The sequence below is a fragment of the Nansenia antarctica genome (genome assembly GCF_963989245.1).
Source record: "Nansenia antarctica genome assembly, chromosome: 6".
Taxonomy (NCBI): Eukaryota; Metazoa; Chordata; class Actinopteri; order Argentiniformes; family Microstomatidae; genus Nansenia; species Nansenia antarctica.
Window position 1 is genome coordinate 30,540,850 of NC_137676.1, and position 19,011 is coordinate 30,559,860.

General features: G+C 42.3%; 1 protein-coding gene across 1 annotated transcript in view; it reads right to left on the reverse strand.

Moving 5' to 3' along the window:
* LOC308160429 (uncharacterized protein) overlaps positions 1–19,011 on the reverse strand; it is a gene marked incomplete at both ends in the record, with an annotated part of 96,362 nt that overhangs the window by 41,424 nt on the left and 35,927 nt on the right. The window contains 8 exons of the mRNA XM_080534343.1: positions 3,252–3,380; positions 4,224–4,355; positions 7,318–7,488; positions 7,630–7,752; positions 8,033–8,155; positions 9,707–9,844; positions 10,407–10,529; positions 10,913–11,035. Coding sequence (XP_080390469.1) covers positions 3,252–3,380; positions 4,224–4,355; positions 7,318–7,488; positions 7,630–7,752; positions 8,033–8,155; positions 9,707–9,844; positions 10,407–10,529; positions 10,913–11,035 — 1,062 coding nt within the window. The remainder of the gene's footprint in view (positions 1–3,251; positions 3,381–4,223; positions 4,356–7,317; positions 7,489–7,629; positions 7,753–8,032; positions 8,156–9,706; positions 9,845–10,406; positions 10,530–10,912; positions 11,036–19,011) is intronic.

Sequence of the window (19,011 nt, forward strand, 5' to 3'; positions counted from 1 at the left end):
ACTGTAAGGAGTAGTAGGCTAGTGAAATCATTTCAATCCACAGTATTATTCTACAGCAAATCTACATATCAATGAATTCATCCTTATTTTTGATATAAGGATTACATTAGAGACAACATAAGCGTTCATTGCAAAAGCATTTACTTTTTCTATAATCTATTATATCTCTAACAAAGCTAGCTAGCTAGCTAACAATCTAACACTTGTTTGGCTAGCTGGTACACACAAACACACTAAAATGGTGCATGAAACATATTACACTATGTTGCATGTTTAGTAGGTCTCCAACAAATTTATTTATTCATTATGTTTTATCTTTGACAACGTATTTCTTCCTCCCACCATCTCATTAGTTTTGTAGAGGGGTGGCATAATTGTGGTGAGCAGTTTCAGTGGTCTGATAACTGATGCTAACAACGGGGCTATCTACCTTACTCACAAAACATCAAATAACTGTTTGGCTATCCTAAGTAAACAATACAAAATCCTAGTAAACAACACATGTAACTCACTAAAACTTACCCAAGAACACAGCAGAAGGTCTGTGCAGACGACTGTCCCAAGAATAGTGAACTGATGTGGAGATCAATGTCTGAAATTCCGTTGTCATCTGTCATCGTCAGATTCGGAGTTCCCGTTATGTATAGTCCAGTATGAAGGAGTTCATTAATTGCCCACTGTCGATATTTCTGCCTGCTTTTGAAATTCTGTTGATAGCATTAGCGAGAGGTTCAGTTTCAGCTCCATCTTGTAAATTTGTCAACAGGTCCAGACGCACACACATGGCTCATGTACATACAGCTGGGGTGGGCGTGGCTACACACACTGCCACACTAATAAGAATAATACCCCCCACCCGACTTTGCTAACTAAATGTAGGTATTTAGTGAATGTAAAACTGTTGGATATGACATCGAGTGGGTTCTTCATCGCTTCGTTTGTCGTCCTATGCCAAACAAACCAGAAAACTCGATTGTGAGGTTTCACAATTGCTGAGATGGGGACCTATTAATCAAACCCTGTCACATTTTTGTGGGACTGATCCAGCTGGCTTGTACTTGTGCATTGCTAGCAGTAGTGAAACCTTTCACGAATCTCAATGCATGTTTGGGTTTGTAATCCATGTGTTCTGCCACTCTCAAGTCAAATCAAATCAAAACAAATCAAATTGTGTTTGTCACGTACATCGCGGAACACAGGGGTGGAGGGTAGGGCTGCCACAAACGATTATTTTCATAGTCGACTAGTCACCGATTATTTTAACGATTAGTCGACTAATCGGATCATAAATTACAGCTTATCGCACAATTACTCAATCGCTCTTATTTAGCTATCATCTTCTAAATCAGCTTCTAAATTTAGCTTGAAGTTGTTAGTTGTTGTTGTAGGCATGTGCTAACTAAAAATAAAGACAATTAAAATGATTGTTCACTCAAAAATAGATATTTTAATGAACTTTGCAGATTTATTTCTGGCATCACTTGCATGTAATGTAATGTAAAGAGTAGTAGAGAGTGCAAACTGCTGAGTAAAATGAGGTAGGCTAGGCACTAGGCAACCAAAAGAATACAAAAACAAAAATAAATACTTGTACAGAGTACAAAAGTTTTGCTTTGCTTCACTCATCTCTGGCATCAAACATACATTTTAAATGTATTGAATAGTGCTGCAAAATAAAATGAGGTAGGCACTAAGGCAACTAAAAAAGAGCAATTATCCACAAAAAGAAATGTTTGTAGAGAAAAGGTTTGGTCTCAATCAAATAACATAACAAAGAAAAGTGCAGGAGACTGAGCAAATAAATAGTTTCTCTCCTGTGAAAGTCAGCATCTCCACATGTTCTGGAGAGAGGCTTGCTCTCTTCTGAGAGCAGATGTTCCCTGCTGCAGAGAAGATCCTCTCGGATGGGGTGGAGGTTGCAGGGATGCACAGAAAAGATTTTGCCAGCTTAGATAGTGTGGGGAAACACCCCTAATCAATCCTGAACATGCTGGTTGAGGATATGAGACCCTTGTTAACCAGCATGTTCAGGATTGATCCGGTCAGGACGGTGGCTTGCTGGGGTGTGCACGTTGGCATCTTGACAAGATAACTATCCATAGAACGCGCCTTCTTAGCACTGTAACGTTAAGACAACATTTTTAGCTATTTGATAAGTATCGCTTTGATGACAACGTTACAGCACATAACGTAAAATAATGTAAGAAGGCTTTTAACGTAACGATATTGTTAGCCAATAGCAAGCTAACTAGCTTACTGAGACGAGCCATCGTCTTCCTCGTCATCTGCCACAAACGTGCTTCCTTTTTAGATGCTCGCGCATCATAGACGTGCTGCCATGATAAGCGAGTTTAGCTTTGCAAATTGTATATTTTACATAGTTTTTTTCAACGTTGTGGTTGAAATGCCCCCACACTTTAGACGTACGAGGAGGACGGGAAGACATTTCTCTGTTTGTTTTTCCGGAGATGTCACGTGTGCCCCAGATGACCGACACTGCGCATGTACATCAAAGACACTGGGAGACGCTAGCCAGTGGCAGCTTCAGGGAAGAAAAACGAATGCATATCGCTTATTTCAGCTCCCCAAAAAAACATGCGACGACGTCGATTACCAAATATGTCGGCGACGATTTTGGTAATCGACGTCGTCGCGACTAGTCGACTAATCGTGGCAGCCCTAGTGGAGGTTGAAAAAGCGTTGGTAAGTGAATGTATTTTGACTTTTTGCATTTGCTTAACCCATAAGCTTATACCCGTGGTAATATAAGAAATGCACTGATGTAAGTCTGGAATCTTTTTCATATGAAAAGCTGAAAGACACAACACCACTGAGTACCAATGAAAATGGAGCATAACAAGGTTAGGCGGTGCTGTCACCCAGTAAACAAAGAGTCCAAAAGACGTCCTCAGGGAAGCTGGAATTTGTGTTGAGATGACGTCTTTCTAGGACGTCAGATGACGTCTTTAGGACGGCTTATGGACTACAGAAGACGATTCTGTAGTCCATAAGACGTCCTAAAGACGTCATCTGGACGTCCTAGAAAGACGTAATCTGGACGTCCCAGAAAGACGTCATCTGAACCCACATTCCGGCTTCCCTGAGGACGTCTTTTGGACTCTTTGTTTACTGGGCAGGACAACTGCACAAAAGTATGGGAAGTACAGTATCTTGTTTTGCCTGAGTGCCCGACCGTGGTCAAGTTTGGGTGAGAGAGATCGTAGAAACAACAGAACTCTGGACGTCCTCACCGTCCTGGCACACGTCTCCCCCCACGCCAGGCGGGCAGCGGCAGGTCCCGCGGACCGGGTCACAGGTGGCGCCGTTCTTACACTGGCAGCTGAAGGAGCAGTTCTTGCCGTACGTTCCCTCAGGACAAGCTGGGCAGATGGAGGTGTGTGTGTGTGTGTGTGTCAGAGAGAGAGAGAGAGAGAGAGAGGGAGGAGGAGGGGGAGGGGGGAAAAGAGGCATTAAAACCTGATGTAGGGTCAATACGGCATCCACCATGTGGAGGGTCTCGGGTGAGCTCTGAAAACGAGGAAGCGCTCATGGTTGTTGCGCTGTCCGGAGCAGAATTCCGTGAGAACAATAAAGGATATACCTCCCCATCTGCTGCCAGCCAATCATTATCTTTATATCAAGCGCAGAGCCCTTCCTGACCTATATTGGTCAACCAATCATTTCAATGCGGAGCTATACTGAGTCTTCCACATTGTTACAACATGTGTGAGGTGCACGGCATCGCTGTACGGAGCTTGGTTTGGCTTCCACACGCTGCCAGAGTCTACGGAATTGCATCATACCCTCTGTATGGACCATTCGAGCCACAAATGCTGGATCTTCCTAGAATACATATGTGACACGGTCTGGTGAAAGGGGTAACAGGGACTTTTATTTTGAAACACGGAAATACATTTCAACCTTGTTGAGAATCACAACACAAACTCGCTAGCCAAGCCAAAATACTGCAACAACGCAATGGATTCGGTGAGTAATCCCCACTGCTACCTAGTTAACTAGAACACTACTTGACATTGTTAGCAGGCTCACAAAACAAGCTGGCTTAGTCGACTAGCGAGTGTGTCATTGATTTTCGAAAACGCTGAAATGTATTGACATTTTTCGAAATTAAAGTCTGAACATTAAATCAGACGCCGAGTTGCGTACCAATTAACCAGACCGTGTCACATTTTCGACACTCCGGCTACAGTGCATGAACTCACTTTGGTTGCAGACGACCCCGGTCCATCCGTCAGGACAGTCACAGCGACCCTCCGCCAGGTCACACACCCCGCCGTTGGAGCAGTCGTCACATGTCAGACCACAGTCAGGGCCGAACGCGTCATCCAAGCACACTGGTCAGAGGAAAACGGGGAGAAGGAAGAGGGCGGTGATGAGGAGGAAATGGGGATGAAGATGAGAAGAAGAGGTGATAAGGAGGAGTGGATGAGGAGGACAGATTCACACATTTTAGAGAAGAAGACACACAAGGTTGAAAACAGTTGGCAATAAGTAAAGGTTGTAAAATACCGTAAAGCATGTAAATAAAGACTATGGTTTAGATTTCCATTCCCAACAAACAAGTGCAAACTCTACCATACATTAAGTAAGGTCTGTAACTCTACCATACATTAAGTAAGGTCTGTAACTCCCAGTAGAAACTTAACATAACAAAACATGTGTAGTATATTTTGACACACACATACACACATAAACTGTATAGAATGTATGGATCTGCCTTTAGATTCCCCTGGCTATGAGGGGGATTTTACTACCCTTTGTTAAAGGTCACATGGTCATTCCAAGATGGCTTTCTTGTAATCTGTGACTCCCCCCTGACCTATAACCTGAATGACATCATATGTGGGTCTTCCTAGTTTTCAGACCTTGGACATATCTACAGTAAAGGTGATAGGGCCGTTGTTTGAAGCTATATTTGCATACCAAAGGGTATAAAGGTTTTGACCCGCCTACAGGGACTCTCTTCTTCACTTCAGCTCTTCAGCCACCAGCATCAGCTACCTTCACTGTGTTCCTGTAACAATATTTCCTGTTTAATAAATAGTCTTAGACTTCAGAAGTTTCACGTCGTGATCTATTCCAAACAAGTTATTTAAGACCAGAAACAACACATGTTATACAGTCATCTACAAGATGTCCTTGAAGTACTTTGATGCCAAATCATATAGCTTAGTAATATAGTGCATGTTGACACCATCACCAAACCACAACTGCCATGTCACTATTAAGTGACCCCAGGACTGAACACCGTCCGACATCCAACGTATTACAACTTAAAAGGCTTCATGAACCTTTTATAAACCGTTTACAATGCCTATACAGATGCAAATGTTATAAGGGAATATGATTTGTGAAGAATCTCTGTAAGCCAAAGGGTTTGAGGTGGCTTCATTAAGCCTTTATAAACTGTTGTTTTTTTAACTGGGACCTGGGATTAATATGTGTTATGACCGCCCTAGTCTCATTCCCAGACAGTTGCATTATTCAGAAGAAGTTTATGATGCTGTCATGTTCTGTCACACAGTATCATCAATAAAGGATGTACAGAGGATTTATTCGAAAAAACTAGTTCCCAAAAGAGACGTTTTTGCTTGTTGGCCAGTGGGTTATCTACCAGGCATGGCCGTGTTAGCTGAAGACCACAACCATCAATAGCCAGACAATCCGACTTGACGAGTGTTATGTCCTTCTGAGGATCAAGCCAAGATGTTGCAAGATAAAGGGATACTTGCTGCAATCGCTGGCAGAGACGAACATCAGGATAGTACAATTGCAAACAATTAAGACTTCAGGATAGTGTTTGGCACCTTTGTTGTGTAAGAGAAAATTATTATATGTAATAAGACATTTTTCTACATTTAACATTCAAACTTCACAACAGTAAATTGAATGTCTAGAGCAAGCTATAGAAACTGATTTCCTGTTGTAAGCACACAATGAAACCTGTTTTCTCTACTTGTCCTCCTGTGCCATACATTTGAATATATGCAATTACCCTTTTGTATTCCATAGTCTGTCTTTGACCCTAGAAACTCAAGACAATGCTGAGTCACACCAGAGTGATTGCCCTGCATTGTTCACTCTAGGGCCATCACTCCTCACCTTTGTTATACTGTAAGGAAGGGAGGGCCAGATTCCCCCCTAACCTTCATCCCCATCATCTTCCTCAATGTACAAATCCACACCCCTTGTAAATGATTGGCCTAGACCTCACCTGAGGGCGGACGTGTTACCTGAGGGTGCCTGAGGGCATATATACTGAAATTGAATGAATGATCTGGACTTTTGAGAGAAACTCTGACCGTTCAGATGCGTCTGACGAACCTGTAAACTTTCTCCTTCTATAGAGGAAAACATTAAATATATTTTTCTTATGCATCTTGAAACGAAACAGGCTGCCTTTCTTTAATTTGCTCTATCAGTTGGCAACAAATGGAGAAGCCAATTGCAGAGCTCAGTTTGGACTTACTGTACTCTCTTGACTAGTCTGCTTCTCTACTGGCTATTGCTGCAAGTAGAAGTTGCTCAGTCTTGACAGCATAGGACACAGATCAAATGAAATGGCATTATCTGGCCATGGCATTGGTGGTCTGTTTCAACATGACTAGTCCCACTGATTAGACACATTGGCTGAGTGTGGGTTATGAATACAACTGGATGTTTCTACTTGCTATTTTTTCTTGTTTTTTTCTCTGTGATGCCATTGTGAGCTAGCTTACTATGTCATTTGTGAACTAGCTAGCTAGTATTGTTTATTCCCCTTTGAGCCCAGGGGCAATGTATTTGCTAGCACTAGAGCAGCCATGGGTGGGGTCATTTGACCCTGTGAGTAATTTTTTTTTTATATCTTTGCACTCGATCAAATTTCATGACTTTTCCTATGTGCATTCAGGATAAGCTAGTATAAAGCTATTTAGCAGTTTTTCTGTGTAGGAGGCAGGCTAATTTACAAGGTGGCTAACTAGTGGTCGTTGTGTGTAAATAGCAGCTTCCCATTGTAAAGACTATGGTCATTTGACCCCTGAGGCGGCTTTTATAGTAGGTAAAAAAGGCACGGCTGTTCACAGCTAGTGCTAGCACTCCTCAAGTTCCTGGCTGGGTTCTGCTTCCTTGTGGACAGACAGGCCTTGCTGTAGTGTGATTCGCTCAAATTAAATGATGACAAAAAACTCAATAAGGTCCCTCCCATGGAATTATATGGCCACTCCCTCTAAGACCAAGTTTGAGTGGTTGACATTCCAGGCTTATTTGGCTGGGGACAAGGTTATGACAGCCATGAGCCTCCTGTTTGTATACCGAATGTCTCGGAGAGTGTGCTCTGGGCTTGTAGCTCTCCCAGGCTGTCCTCATAGTCGTCGTAGCGCTCCAAAGCCTGGGCGTAGTCGCGAAGCAGAGTGATCCGGGGAGGAGGACGCTCGACCGCAATGCGACCACGCCACTCCGCAGCCTCTACTGCCCCCTCCAGGGCTGGAGGAAGAAGGAGATAGAGGTCAACGGCTGGGGAGAATACACACTGTCTTAACAGTTGCTGTTGGTGTTACCTCTTTCACAAACTCTTCGGATCTAGATTGGATTTTAGATCACAATTTGATAATGCGCTACACTTACGAATACAGGTGAGGCGGTCATCGCCTAGCCTGTGTCCTAAACGACAGTAACACTGGACGGATCCAGCTGTATTCTGGCACGTGTGGTCGCAGCCTCCATTATCCAAAAGACACTCATCCACATCTACCCACAGACAGACAGAAAAAAATAAACAGCATATAGAAACCCCATGAATACAATACAATACTATATTCGTCCCCTCACAAAGGCTATTGTTTGCTGCTGCTAGTGCTTTAGGGTGAGCAAAGTGATCTAAATAAAATATTAGATTTGTAAAAGGAAAATACAAATATAGCAATATAACTTAATATTGGATAACTATAATAAATCATATTGAATGGAATAAACAAATGGAACAATTATAATAATGTACAACTCTAAAACATCACTCAGTAGACCATACCATCACAGCCACATCCATCAGAGTTGAGACGGTAGCCGGCCCCGCAGTAGCATTCGTAGCCTCCGGGGTAGTTGGAACAATCCTGCTCACAGCAGGAGCTTCCTACCTGGCACTCATCCAGGTCTGAGAGTGGAAGAGCAGAAGCCACATTTGATTTTTGAGATTGCATCTCTTGATTTGGTATAGTAATACTAGCCACGGACAGGTGAGTTCCCTGAAAGCTACATAGCACTAAGATCATCTTGCTTCTTTTGGTTCAACACTCCAAAAGTTTGGATTTGAAATCAGACCCTTACTATGAGGTTACAGTAGAGATTCCCAGAGATTCTCATCATTCAGAAATTACTATATTTTATAAACATAGTCCCCCTATTTTAGGCCACTAAAGGTAATGAGACATATTTACTAAATGTCCAAATGAAGTACTCTTGTTTAGCATTTGGTCGACAATCCTTTGCATGCAATATTTAACTGCCTGTCTTTGGCCCATTGACGCAGATGCTCTAACCCTAACCCTAAGTGTATCTTCTCTGATGATGCTCTGCCAGGCTTGTACTGCAGCCATCTTCAGTTGTTTGTTTTATGTTTTGAGGGTCTTTTGCCTTAAGTCCTCTTCAGCTAATTAAATGCATTTTCAGCAAATTAAATGCATGTTCAGCAAATTAAATGCATTCAGGTTTGAAATTTGGAGATTGCCTGGGCTAGTCAACAACTTTCCACTTTTTGGACCTGAAAACCTCCCTAGTTGCTCGGATGTTTTGGGTCTGCTGTATGATGAAGCACTATCCAATGACTTTGGATCATTTGCTTGCACTTGGGCTGACAAGATGGCTGCCCAAGCCAAAACACCCCCTCCACCATATTTCACAGATGATGTTGCATGCTGATATTGGGCAGTTCCATTTTTCTCCATACTCCATTTCTCTTGCCATCACTCCAACCCATCATGTTAATATTTGTTTCATCTGTCCACAAGACCTTTTTCTCAGAATAGAGAAATATATATAGGCTCTTTTATGTACTTTTTTGCAAACCGTAATCTGGCCATCCTGTTTTTGTGGCTAACTAGTGGTTCTGCTGGTGAAATCTGTGGGGCAGTTGTTTCGGGGGGTTTTCTGAATCATGGTGAGCATTTTTTGGTCATCCACTGTAGAAGTCTTCCATGACCTAACAGGCAGTTTGCGATGTCTGAGCTCACCAGTGTTTTCTTTTCTTTCAACTGTTCTGATTGATTATTTCTGACATTGCAGCCTCATAATGGTTTACCTGACAAAAATTGATATATTTTTGATCCTCATGTTCACGGACACCAATAGCAGACTCCCAAGGCAAACATAAAGCGTAAAATCAATGATGTTGAGAGCTCTCTTATGAGCTCTTTTATGACTGCACAAATGATGTGATGGAACACACCTGACTAACCAGAAAACAATGCTTCACTGCCCCATCACTTACGCAGGGTATATAGTATACAGGGTATATAGCAGGGTATATAGTATACAGGGTATATAGGAGGGTATATAGTATACAGGGTATATAGTGTACAGGGTATATAGCAGGGTATATAGTATACAGGGTATATAGGAGGGTATATAGTATACAGGGTATAAAGGAGGGTATATAGTATACAGGTTCGTTGTTCAATTGTAATCTTTGCCGCTGCTGTTTGCTCACCTACACAGGTCTTCAGGTCATCGTCCAGATGGTAGCCATGGTTACAACTGCAGACAGGTCCAACAGTGGAGTGTCGACACTGGTGAGTACATCCTCCATTGGATGTCTCACAGCTGTTCACTATCTCCATCTCGATGCCTGGGAGGGACAAATATGGATACTGGCAAACAAAAGAAGTGGCTAGAACATTTCCTCAGGACCCTGTCTAGAATCAACTCTGAGCCACTGAAACACTTGAGTTGATCTGAAATTATTGCGTCAGACAGTGCTACTGCTACAGTGCTAAAAATATGTTTTTCTTGTCTAAAGTGTATTGAACAACAAATCTATGGTGAACAACAGCATAACAGAATGTTCTGCCAAATATCATTATCTGATTCTGGGAAGTAATGTGGTGTGATTATATCAAGCGGTGGGGGCTTCCTGTTGACATGTACAATGAATAGAAAGCTATGAATGATCATCACTATGAGTGCCAAGGTCAGAGTGATCTCTCTATTCTGAACATGTCTCGTATTCTGAACATGTCAGTTAGATCATTTTCCTGCTACTATGCTGTAACCGTGATCGCAGTATTAAAAAAAGGCTTCGAGCTATATGATCGATCTCCTTGTACTTCTCGATATTACCTATTCAGATATCAACTAAGAAGAAGAATCACCAACACTACAACAGGTGAAGTGAATGAGAGTTGACTCACGGTAGCACGTTCTACTGTCTGACCCCAGCTCGTAGCCCCGGCTGCAGATGCAGGTGAAAGAGCCTCTGGTGTTGAGGCAACCGTGAGCACAGGCAGCCTGGCCAGTCCTGCACTCATCAATGTCTGACAAAACATAATAATAATAATAATAATGCATTTTATTTATAGGCGCCTTTCAGAGCACTCAAGGACACCTTACAGAGCATAATTTAAAAACAAGCAACATATTCAAACAGGTTCAAACAGTGATTCAAACAAACAGAAACTAACAAAACAAGACAAAACAAAAGACTTAAAAACAACCAACAATTAAAAATACGGCAGTGTAAAAAGGTGGGTTTTCAGGCAGGATTTGAAGGTGGAAAGAGAATCAGTATAGCGGATATCAACACAGATTATTCTTCTACTTTTCACTTTTCACTGTCATCGTCATCAGGAATAATAAGACCGGTAAAATCATACGAAGAACCAAACAATTGACCAATGAGTCATTCAGGAGTATTTACCTTGGCAGCTTTGACCGTCCTGTGCCAGTCTGTATCCAGGGCGACAGTCACACTTCGCACGCCCTGCGTCAATCCTGCATGTGTGCATGCAGCCTCCGTTCCTGGCTGCACAGGGGCTTCTCACTGTAACAGAGTGCAACTCACTGAGTACACACACAAATACACACACATGCACAGTACACAAACACATACAGAGAGATATGCACGCAGACAGGCAAATAGTGACACACATTGCACACAAACACACATACATGCATGCACACACTCCACTCCCTATTTCCTCTAACCCTAACCCAATTACTCCAAGGTACCACGCCTTCTGGAGCACACGTATGAAGGAGGGGGCAATGATGTCGGTAACACTTTATATAACAGACACATCTGACATAAACACTTCATAACACCTTCAAAAATGTTGTATCAGCCTGTTAAAACATAGTTACCGGTATGTAACATCTACGTCAGATTAAACAGTATATCAGATTGCAATTGGAACACTTAGGCACTGGCCTACGCTACTCCGATGTTGAGAAAGAGAAAGGCTGGGCAGACAGGTCATTGGGGTTGTCAAGTGGGCTACTTTCACCGATGTTCCACTGACTGGGCCCACGACATCTCCAGAAGACTCAGCAGTGCGTTCTGGTATCCGAGAACTACCCCCCTGCCTAACCGGCTTATTTGGGACACTAGCTGGGGTCTTTCCTCTTCAGCCAGAGCCATTGGCTACTGATGTTTCCTTGACGGTCTGGCATAGGGCTTGTCCACTGATCCCCAGGTCCCTCAACAGTTTGACAGTCGACGTTGCCACAAAGCCCCGACATCCAACTCCTACCGGGCAGATCTTTGCTCAGCCCCGCTGTTCTGCCTCTGCTGCAAGCTCTGTGTATCGCAGTTTATTTTCTTTCGAAGGCTTCCTGCACAGCATCACTCCCAAGGGAATGTGAGCTCCACAAAGTACACCATGTGCTGGGGGTTGGACCACAGGACCAGATCAGGCCTCAAGTTGGAACCGTAAGCCATTGGCCCACATCCAGCAGCATCTGCCTCCAGCTGTCCAAACCTGGTCCCAGGTGGAACCTGGATCGCTTCTTTTTATACTTCTGCACATTAGATACTGTATATAAACTACCTCACTGTACATAGCTCATAACTGTATATTGCCCATAACTGTATATACCTCTAAACTATACTGATGTTTACAATACTACCATTGCACATACTGTCTATTACATAGTTACCTACCACTACCATTCTTGTTCTATTTATATCTATATCATGCCCTTATATCACTATTTTCACTTCTGGTTGGATGCTGAACTGCATTTCGTTGTATTGTACTCTGCGAGGACAATAAAGTTGAATGTAATCTAAATCTAATCTAATCTAATCTTCCATTGTCTTTGTTCCCCTTCCCGAACAAAGGCAATGGACCTATTGCTAAGCCACGCCCCCTTTGAAAACTCGGACAAACAAACAACGCTTCACTGACAGTGACTGACTGACCGACCGTGACTGAATGACATTCAATGACTTACAATGGCGGGAGTTGACAAATTTCTGATTTCTGATTTACCACAGCAAGTAATAGACATGTTTTTTAAAAGATGACAAGAATATTTAGTCTAGAAGCCTTTCACCATCAGATATTAGCGAGTTGTCCGAGTTTTCTGCCTGTAGTGACTTTTGATGTGATATGATTGGACAATTTCTATTTTGGGGCGTGGCTAGGTCAATTGGTAGAACAGGGTTGGTTGTTCTGGGTGTCAAGGCGTTGTTGGTTGTCCTCCTGGTTTCCAGAGTCGCTGCCAGGCACGCACTTGACGTGTCTCCAGGTGTAGCGTCCTAGGGAGAGGCTCACTACACCCTGTGAGGATGTGTCTAAAGCCCAATTTATACTTCTGCGTCGAATTTACGCGCGGCTATGGCATAGCTGTAACCCAATTTATAGTTCTGCGTTGGTCGGTCTGCGTCACGTTGGTCGGTCTGCGTCGCGTTGGTCGGTATACTCATAGCGGCATAATATCGATTTTTTTTGTTATGCTTGTTGTAAAGGAAATGTCTATAATGCATTGAAATGACATTAAACTAAGATAATAAGATGGTTATCATAATTTTTAAAATCTTTATTAATAAGTAATTACAGAAAAAGTAAATAACATTTCTGTCATGGCTTACGCATTTACGTGAGAGTCGGAATGTGACGCTACCAAGCGGACCAATCACAGTTCTTATAGATAACTACATTAAATATGTCTATCATCATCCGCTGTCAAACGCCACAGGTAATAATTTATTTCTAAATTAACAGGATTGTACATCTCGTAAATGTGAATCGCGCTCCTTTTATGGGAAGGCTGTGCTTGACGCTTCCATGGGGCGCTCCGTTGGAACGGTGTACTCATAGGCATAATATCGATTTTTTTGTAATGCTTGTTGTTGTAAAGAAAATGTCTATAATGCATTGAAATGACATTAAACTAAGAGAATAAGATGGTTATCATAATTTTTCAAATCTTTATTAATAAGTAATTACAGAAAAAGTAAATGACATTTCTGTCATGGCTTCCGCATTTTGGCCAACGAGAGATTCGGAATCATGTCGGAATCATGTGCTACCAAGCGGACCAATCACAGTGCTTACGGTCTGCGTAGGTACTGCCGCGTAGTTACATTTTTGGAGAGGTGCACGTGAGACTACGGCGTAGGCTCCAGGCCTACGCAGGCTACGGCGTAGGCTACGCCGTAGATTTTACGCAGAAGTATAAATTGGGCTTAAGTGTAGCTGGTGTTGAACACAGGGGGCATGATGGATCTTTCACCAGGCATTGGTTGAGATATTTAGGGATAGGAAGGACATCGTAGGTTGCTCGATTGAGGAAACTTCTCCTGCTTCTCTCGAGCTCCCACATTTCCTTCCAGTTGTTCTTCTTCAGTTTTTTGTTTGTTTTTCCACACTCTCCCATCTCGTCCACTGGCCCTGTTTAGCTTGCCTCACAGCCTTGGCACACCTAATTGAATCCTCCTGTCGATCCAGACACACACACACACACACACACACACACACACATACACACCCCCCACACACACACACACACTCACCCACCCCCCCCCCACACACACAAACATACACCACACACACACATGCGCACGCATATACACACGCTCTTGCCAGCATCTAGCTTGTGGGGTTTGACGGAGTAAAAGGTTAATTGGGTTACTTACTGTAAATTACAGTGTGGTTATTTGTTCTTAGCACTAATGACCCATAATCGCTTTCAGGTCTGCACCTCGAGAAGTGAATGGGAAAGGAGTTACACTTACTGTATTACTTGGACAAAATGGCTTTTTAAATGAAAACATTTCTGCAGCTCATGGTAGCCATTTGCTGTATGGAGGGAAACACAGCTATGGCGATTACTGGAGCTGTTCTTCAAAATGTTCATGTGTTTTTCACACGTTTTCCACCACACAAACAGATTTGATTGATGTAACTCTCTCTCTCTAACTGAATGATAGACCATTACAGAACAATACAGAATGTCTTGCAAGTGACGCCAGCTGGTGAGACCATAAACCAGTCGCAGACTCGAAGGGCTCTTAAATTAAAGTGAAACTTAATGTGTCAACAATATCTGGTTTTCCTTTTTTTCATAACATGCAACTTTTAAAGTTTTAAAGTACCCACTCGATATAATAACAAACAGTTCAACCACGACCACTAAATACGTATAATTTGGGGATTGGATTCACTGTTCTCGTTTGCCGTACGTTATCGATAAGGGACACTGTGTGTGTGTTATGTGTGTGTTCATCTAGTTATGTGTAGTTATGCATTTTTTGCATTTCTCTCAGCATGCTGTGATGTTATAAAAATAAAGTTAGATGTTCATAGCGATGTACCACATATGTGACAGGGTTTGATTAATAGGTCCCCATCTCGGCAATTGTGAAACCTCACAATCGAGCCAAACAAGTCTTGTTGTGAAAAAATGTGTTTTCCGGTTTTTGGCATAGGACGACAAACGAAGCGATGAAGAACCCACTCGATGTCATATCCAACAGTTTTACATTCACTAAATACCTACATTTAGTTAGCAAAGTCGGGTGGGGGGTATTATTGTTATTAGTGTGGCAGTGTGTGTAGCCACGCCCACCCCAGCTGTATGTAAAGAGCCATGTGTGTGCGTCGGGACCTGTTGACAAATTTACAAGATGGAGCTGAAAAAAAAAAGTGAAATTCCTTGAAAGAAAGCTACCGGACATGAGTTTCGTGGCATCTTTCTGCACGCGCGTTAACTTGAGTCTGCAATCGAAGCGGCAGGCGAGCGCTGATGGAAGAACCTGTGTTCACGCGAGCTGCAAGAACGTAGCAAGCAGTGTTGCCAGATTGGGCTACTTTTGGTCACACTGGACGGGTGGATTCGGCAGCTTTTAGACTGGTTGGGCTGGACATTGTCAATTCCGTCTGGCAACCGTGGTAGTAAAATATGTGCATACATTACAACATCGTATCTGGTAGCCTACTGGACTGGGTTGCACCAATATGGCGTAAGTCATTACTAAATGCAGGCATTTAGTAGTTACTAAACCCCTAGTAGTTACTAGCTAGTTTCAAACTAGTTGTTTACTAATTTCGGTTGCACCACGCCAATCTTTTGCCAATCTTAGCTAGTAAATACTCAGTTTTGGTAACTGTTTTTTGTTTCTCTACTGTAACATAACCAGGTACATTAATATGAATAATTATTAATAATTACAATTTACAATACAAATTCAACAATTGGGGGTCCCTCAAAAAAAATGTGGGCCAACATGCACGCACAAAATCACCCACCAAGCCCTCATTCTGACCCAGGAAAAACCCTGGTATGTACTGTATAACATGATAGCCATCTATGAGCAATGCACTGTATATAAGATGATGACCACGGGTCTTTCTGCTGCTGACCAAGGGGCTGAGTCCTGTTGATGGGGCCCGATTGTTCTTTTAGAGTCTGTAGGCTACTGTATTTGTTTATTAAGATTTCATAAATATGATATATTGTCTGAATTTTATCTTGTTTTATAAAATGTTAATTATTTTCATTTCTTGTGCTGGTTTATTATGAACAACATGTAAAATTGCTGGAAACTAGAACAAATAATTGGGTGGGAGAGAGGGGCCGCCGCTGCCAAAACGTGCACAGTTTTGGGTCGCTCCACCGCCAAAAAATCTCACTCCAAACTTTTGGTGAAACTTGGCAGCCCTGGCTATCAACAGAATTTCAAAAGCAGGCAGAAATATCGACAGTGGGCAATTAATGAACTCCTTCATACTGGACTATACATAACGGGAACTCCGAACTCCGAATCTGACGATGACAGATGACAACGGAATTTCAGACATTGATCTCCACATCAGTTCACTATTCTTGGGACAATCGTCTGCACAGACCTTCTGCTGTGTTCTTGGGTAAGTTTTAGTGAGTTACATGTGTTGTTTACTAGGATTTTGTATTGTTTACTTAGGATAGCCAAACAGTTATTTGATGTTTTGTGAGTAAGGTAGATAGCCCCGTTGTTAGCATCAGTTAGACCACTGAAACTGCTCACCACAATTATGCCACCCCTCTACAAAACTAATGAGATGGTGGGAGGAAGAAATACGTTGTCAAAGATAAAACATAATGAATAAATACATTTGTTGGAGACCTACTAAACATGCAACATAGTGTAATATGTTTCATGCACCATTTTAGTGTGTTTGTGTGTACCAGCTAGCCAAACAAATGTTAGCTTGTTAGCTAGCTAGCTAGCTTTGTTAGAGATATAATAGATTATAGAAAAAGTAAATGCTTTTGCAATGAACGCTTATGTTGTCGCTAATGTAATCCTTATATCAAAAATAAGGATTAATTCATTGATATGTAGATTTGCTGTAGAATAATACTGTGGATTGAAATGATTTCACTAGCCTACTACTCCTTACAGTACAACAATAGTACACTGAGAGTCTATGGAAAACCTACACTAGCAGTGTGTCCACACCTCTGACCTGACATCTTTGTTACAGAATGACGAGGTGAGAGGTTCTGAGAGATGACACCTTGATGAGTCACCACCACTTCTGGTATTTGTCATTGTCATTGTATAAGCAATTCTATTTTATGAACATAGTAGTATTTTGTAAAAGTGGTGTGTTGGTAACAGTGGGCAATCATTTTAAATGTACTGTCTTCTTTTTTTATTAGGCTACAGCTTTGATGCCCGGATGGGAAGGAACTACACCAAGTCCCACTAGATGCTTTATGGACTATAATGATAAATGCATACACACGGACACAACATACTTTTTTACCATTCTATTATTGTATTGCTCAATTGTATCTCCCCACGGCTGTCAGAACGGCAGAGTCACTACCCATCTTCCGTCGTAGACTGAAGACCCATCTCGTCAGGTTACACCTTAACTGCTCCTCCTGAGACATCTTCTGCCCCTCACCACTACGTCTCGTAAAGACACCCACTTTCCCCTCTACTGTGTCCCTAAGAACTTCTATTGCCCCCCTTGTACTGTTTCTCTGTTTCTCCAGTGTAAAAAAAACAACAAAAAACTAGGTTTTAGAAGAAGGTGATAGGAGAAGGTTTTTCCTTCTATCAATGGCCCCGGGCCTGAGCTAGATTACTCTTCCTGCTACGAATGGTGGACTGATGATTCTCATGCTTAGTATTCAAATGTATTGATTGTAAGTCGCTTTGGAATAAGGTGTCTGCTAAATGCCAAAAATGTAAATGTAAATGTTGTATCTTGCCTAATTTTTTCCATTGCCATGAATGTTATTCTCTTGTACTTGTAATGGGACGTAATACACTTTTGGCACACATGGCAATAAAATGATGATGAATCATGAATCTTGAATTATTATTATTATTATTATTATTATTATTATTTAGCTATTTAAACGTGTCAGCCCTGCAATTTTGCTTCCTGAGGGTTAGCTGACAACCCCACTGACAGATGACAGGTAGGTAATGACAGGTAGTGTAATGGGGGAGTGGTTGTCTTGAGGGTGTGGTTGTCTTGAGGGAGTGATTAGGGTGGAGTTAACCAGCTATTGTTCCCACCCATTACCTCTGTGAAACATTTCTCTGAATCTCAATACGGTGGTTCAGGGGGTATCAACATTCAAATATCCATGACTTCTTCAATTTGTTTCAGATTTCAATGTATGACACATCATTTTAAAGCTTACAATCTACCCTTTCATAATCTGGAAAAAACAGAAAAATGATTTTGCCCTAGTTGCGGACTTTTTAACCATGCCCTGTCACATATGCATCAATCCATTATTTTAGCAAAGTCAAGGAGACAGGAGTGTTGAAGTTAATTTTCAAAATGATTTAAAAATTATTTTAGATCAAAAGGTAGCATTCTGACAATAAATCAGGCGGTGCATGAGTGTTGGGGTTTGGGTAAGCAATATTTTCACCAAATGTTCCTGCAGTATAATTACAATAATTACAATACAACTCATTATCTGTGAAATGCCTATAGACTTGTGCTTGTAATAACCAACGTGTGTCTATGAGACAAACCAACTGTGGGGAGCAAAGACGTGGTTTACTTTTGGCCACAGGTGAATGTCCTTCTTCAGAGAGGAGGCTTTGAGAACCCATTGATTGGGACTCACAAACAGATTAATCCATAGCATGACCTGGGGATGAATCGGGTTATTGTATATGTTAGGAATAGATAATAGTCCTGTATCAGAGGCTGAACCCAAATGCAGACGCAGGACAGGCAGGTAAGTGCAAAGCAAGACTTTTATTCTGAATGTTAAGAGAAGGCGGGGCAGGCAAGTGAGTAGTCAGATGAGCAGAGGTCAGGCAGGCAGTCACACAGGCAGAGGTCAGGCAGGCAGGTAGTCACACAGGCAGTGGTCAGGCAGGTAGACACACAGGCAGAGGTCAGGCAGGTAGTCACACAGGCAGAGGTCAGGCAGGCAGTCACACAGGCAGAGGTCAGGCAGGCAGGCAGTCACACAGGCAGAGGTCAGGCAGGTAGTCACACAGGCAGAGGTGAGGCAGGTAGTCACACAGGCAGAGGTCAGGCAGGTAGT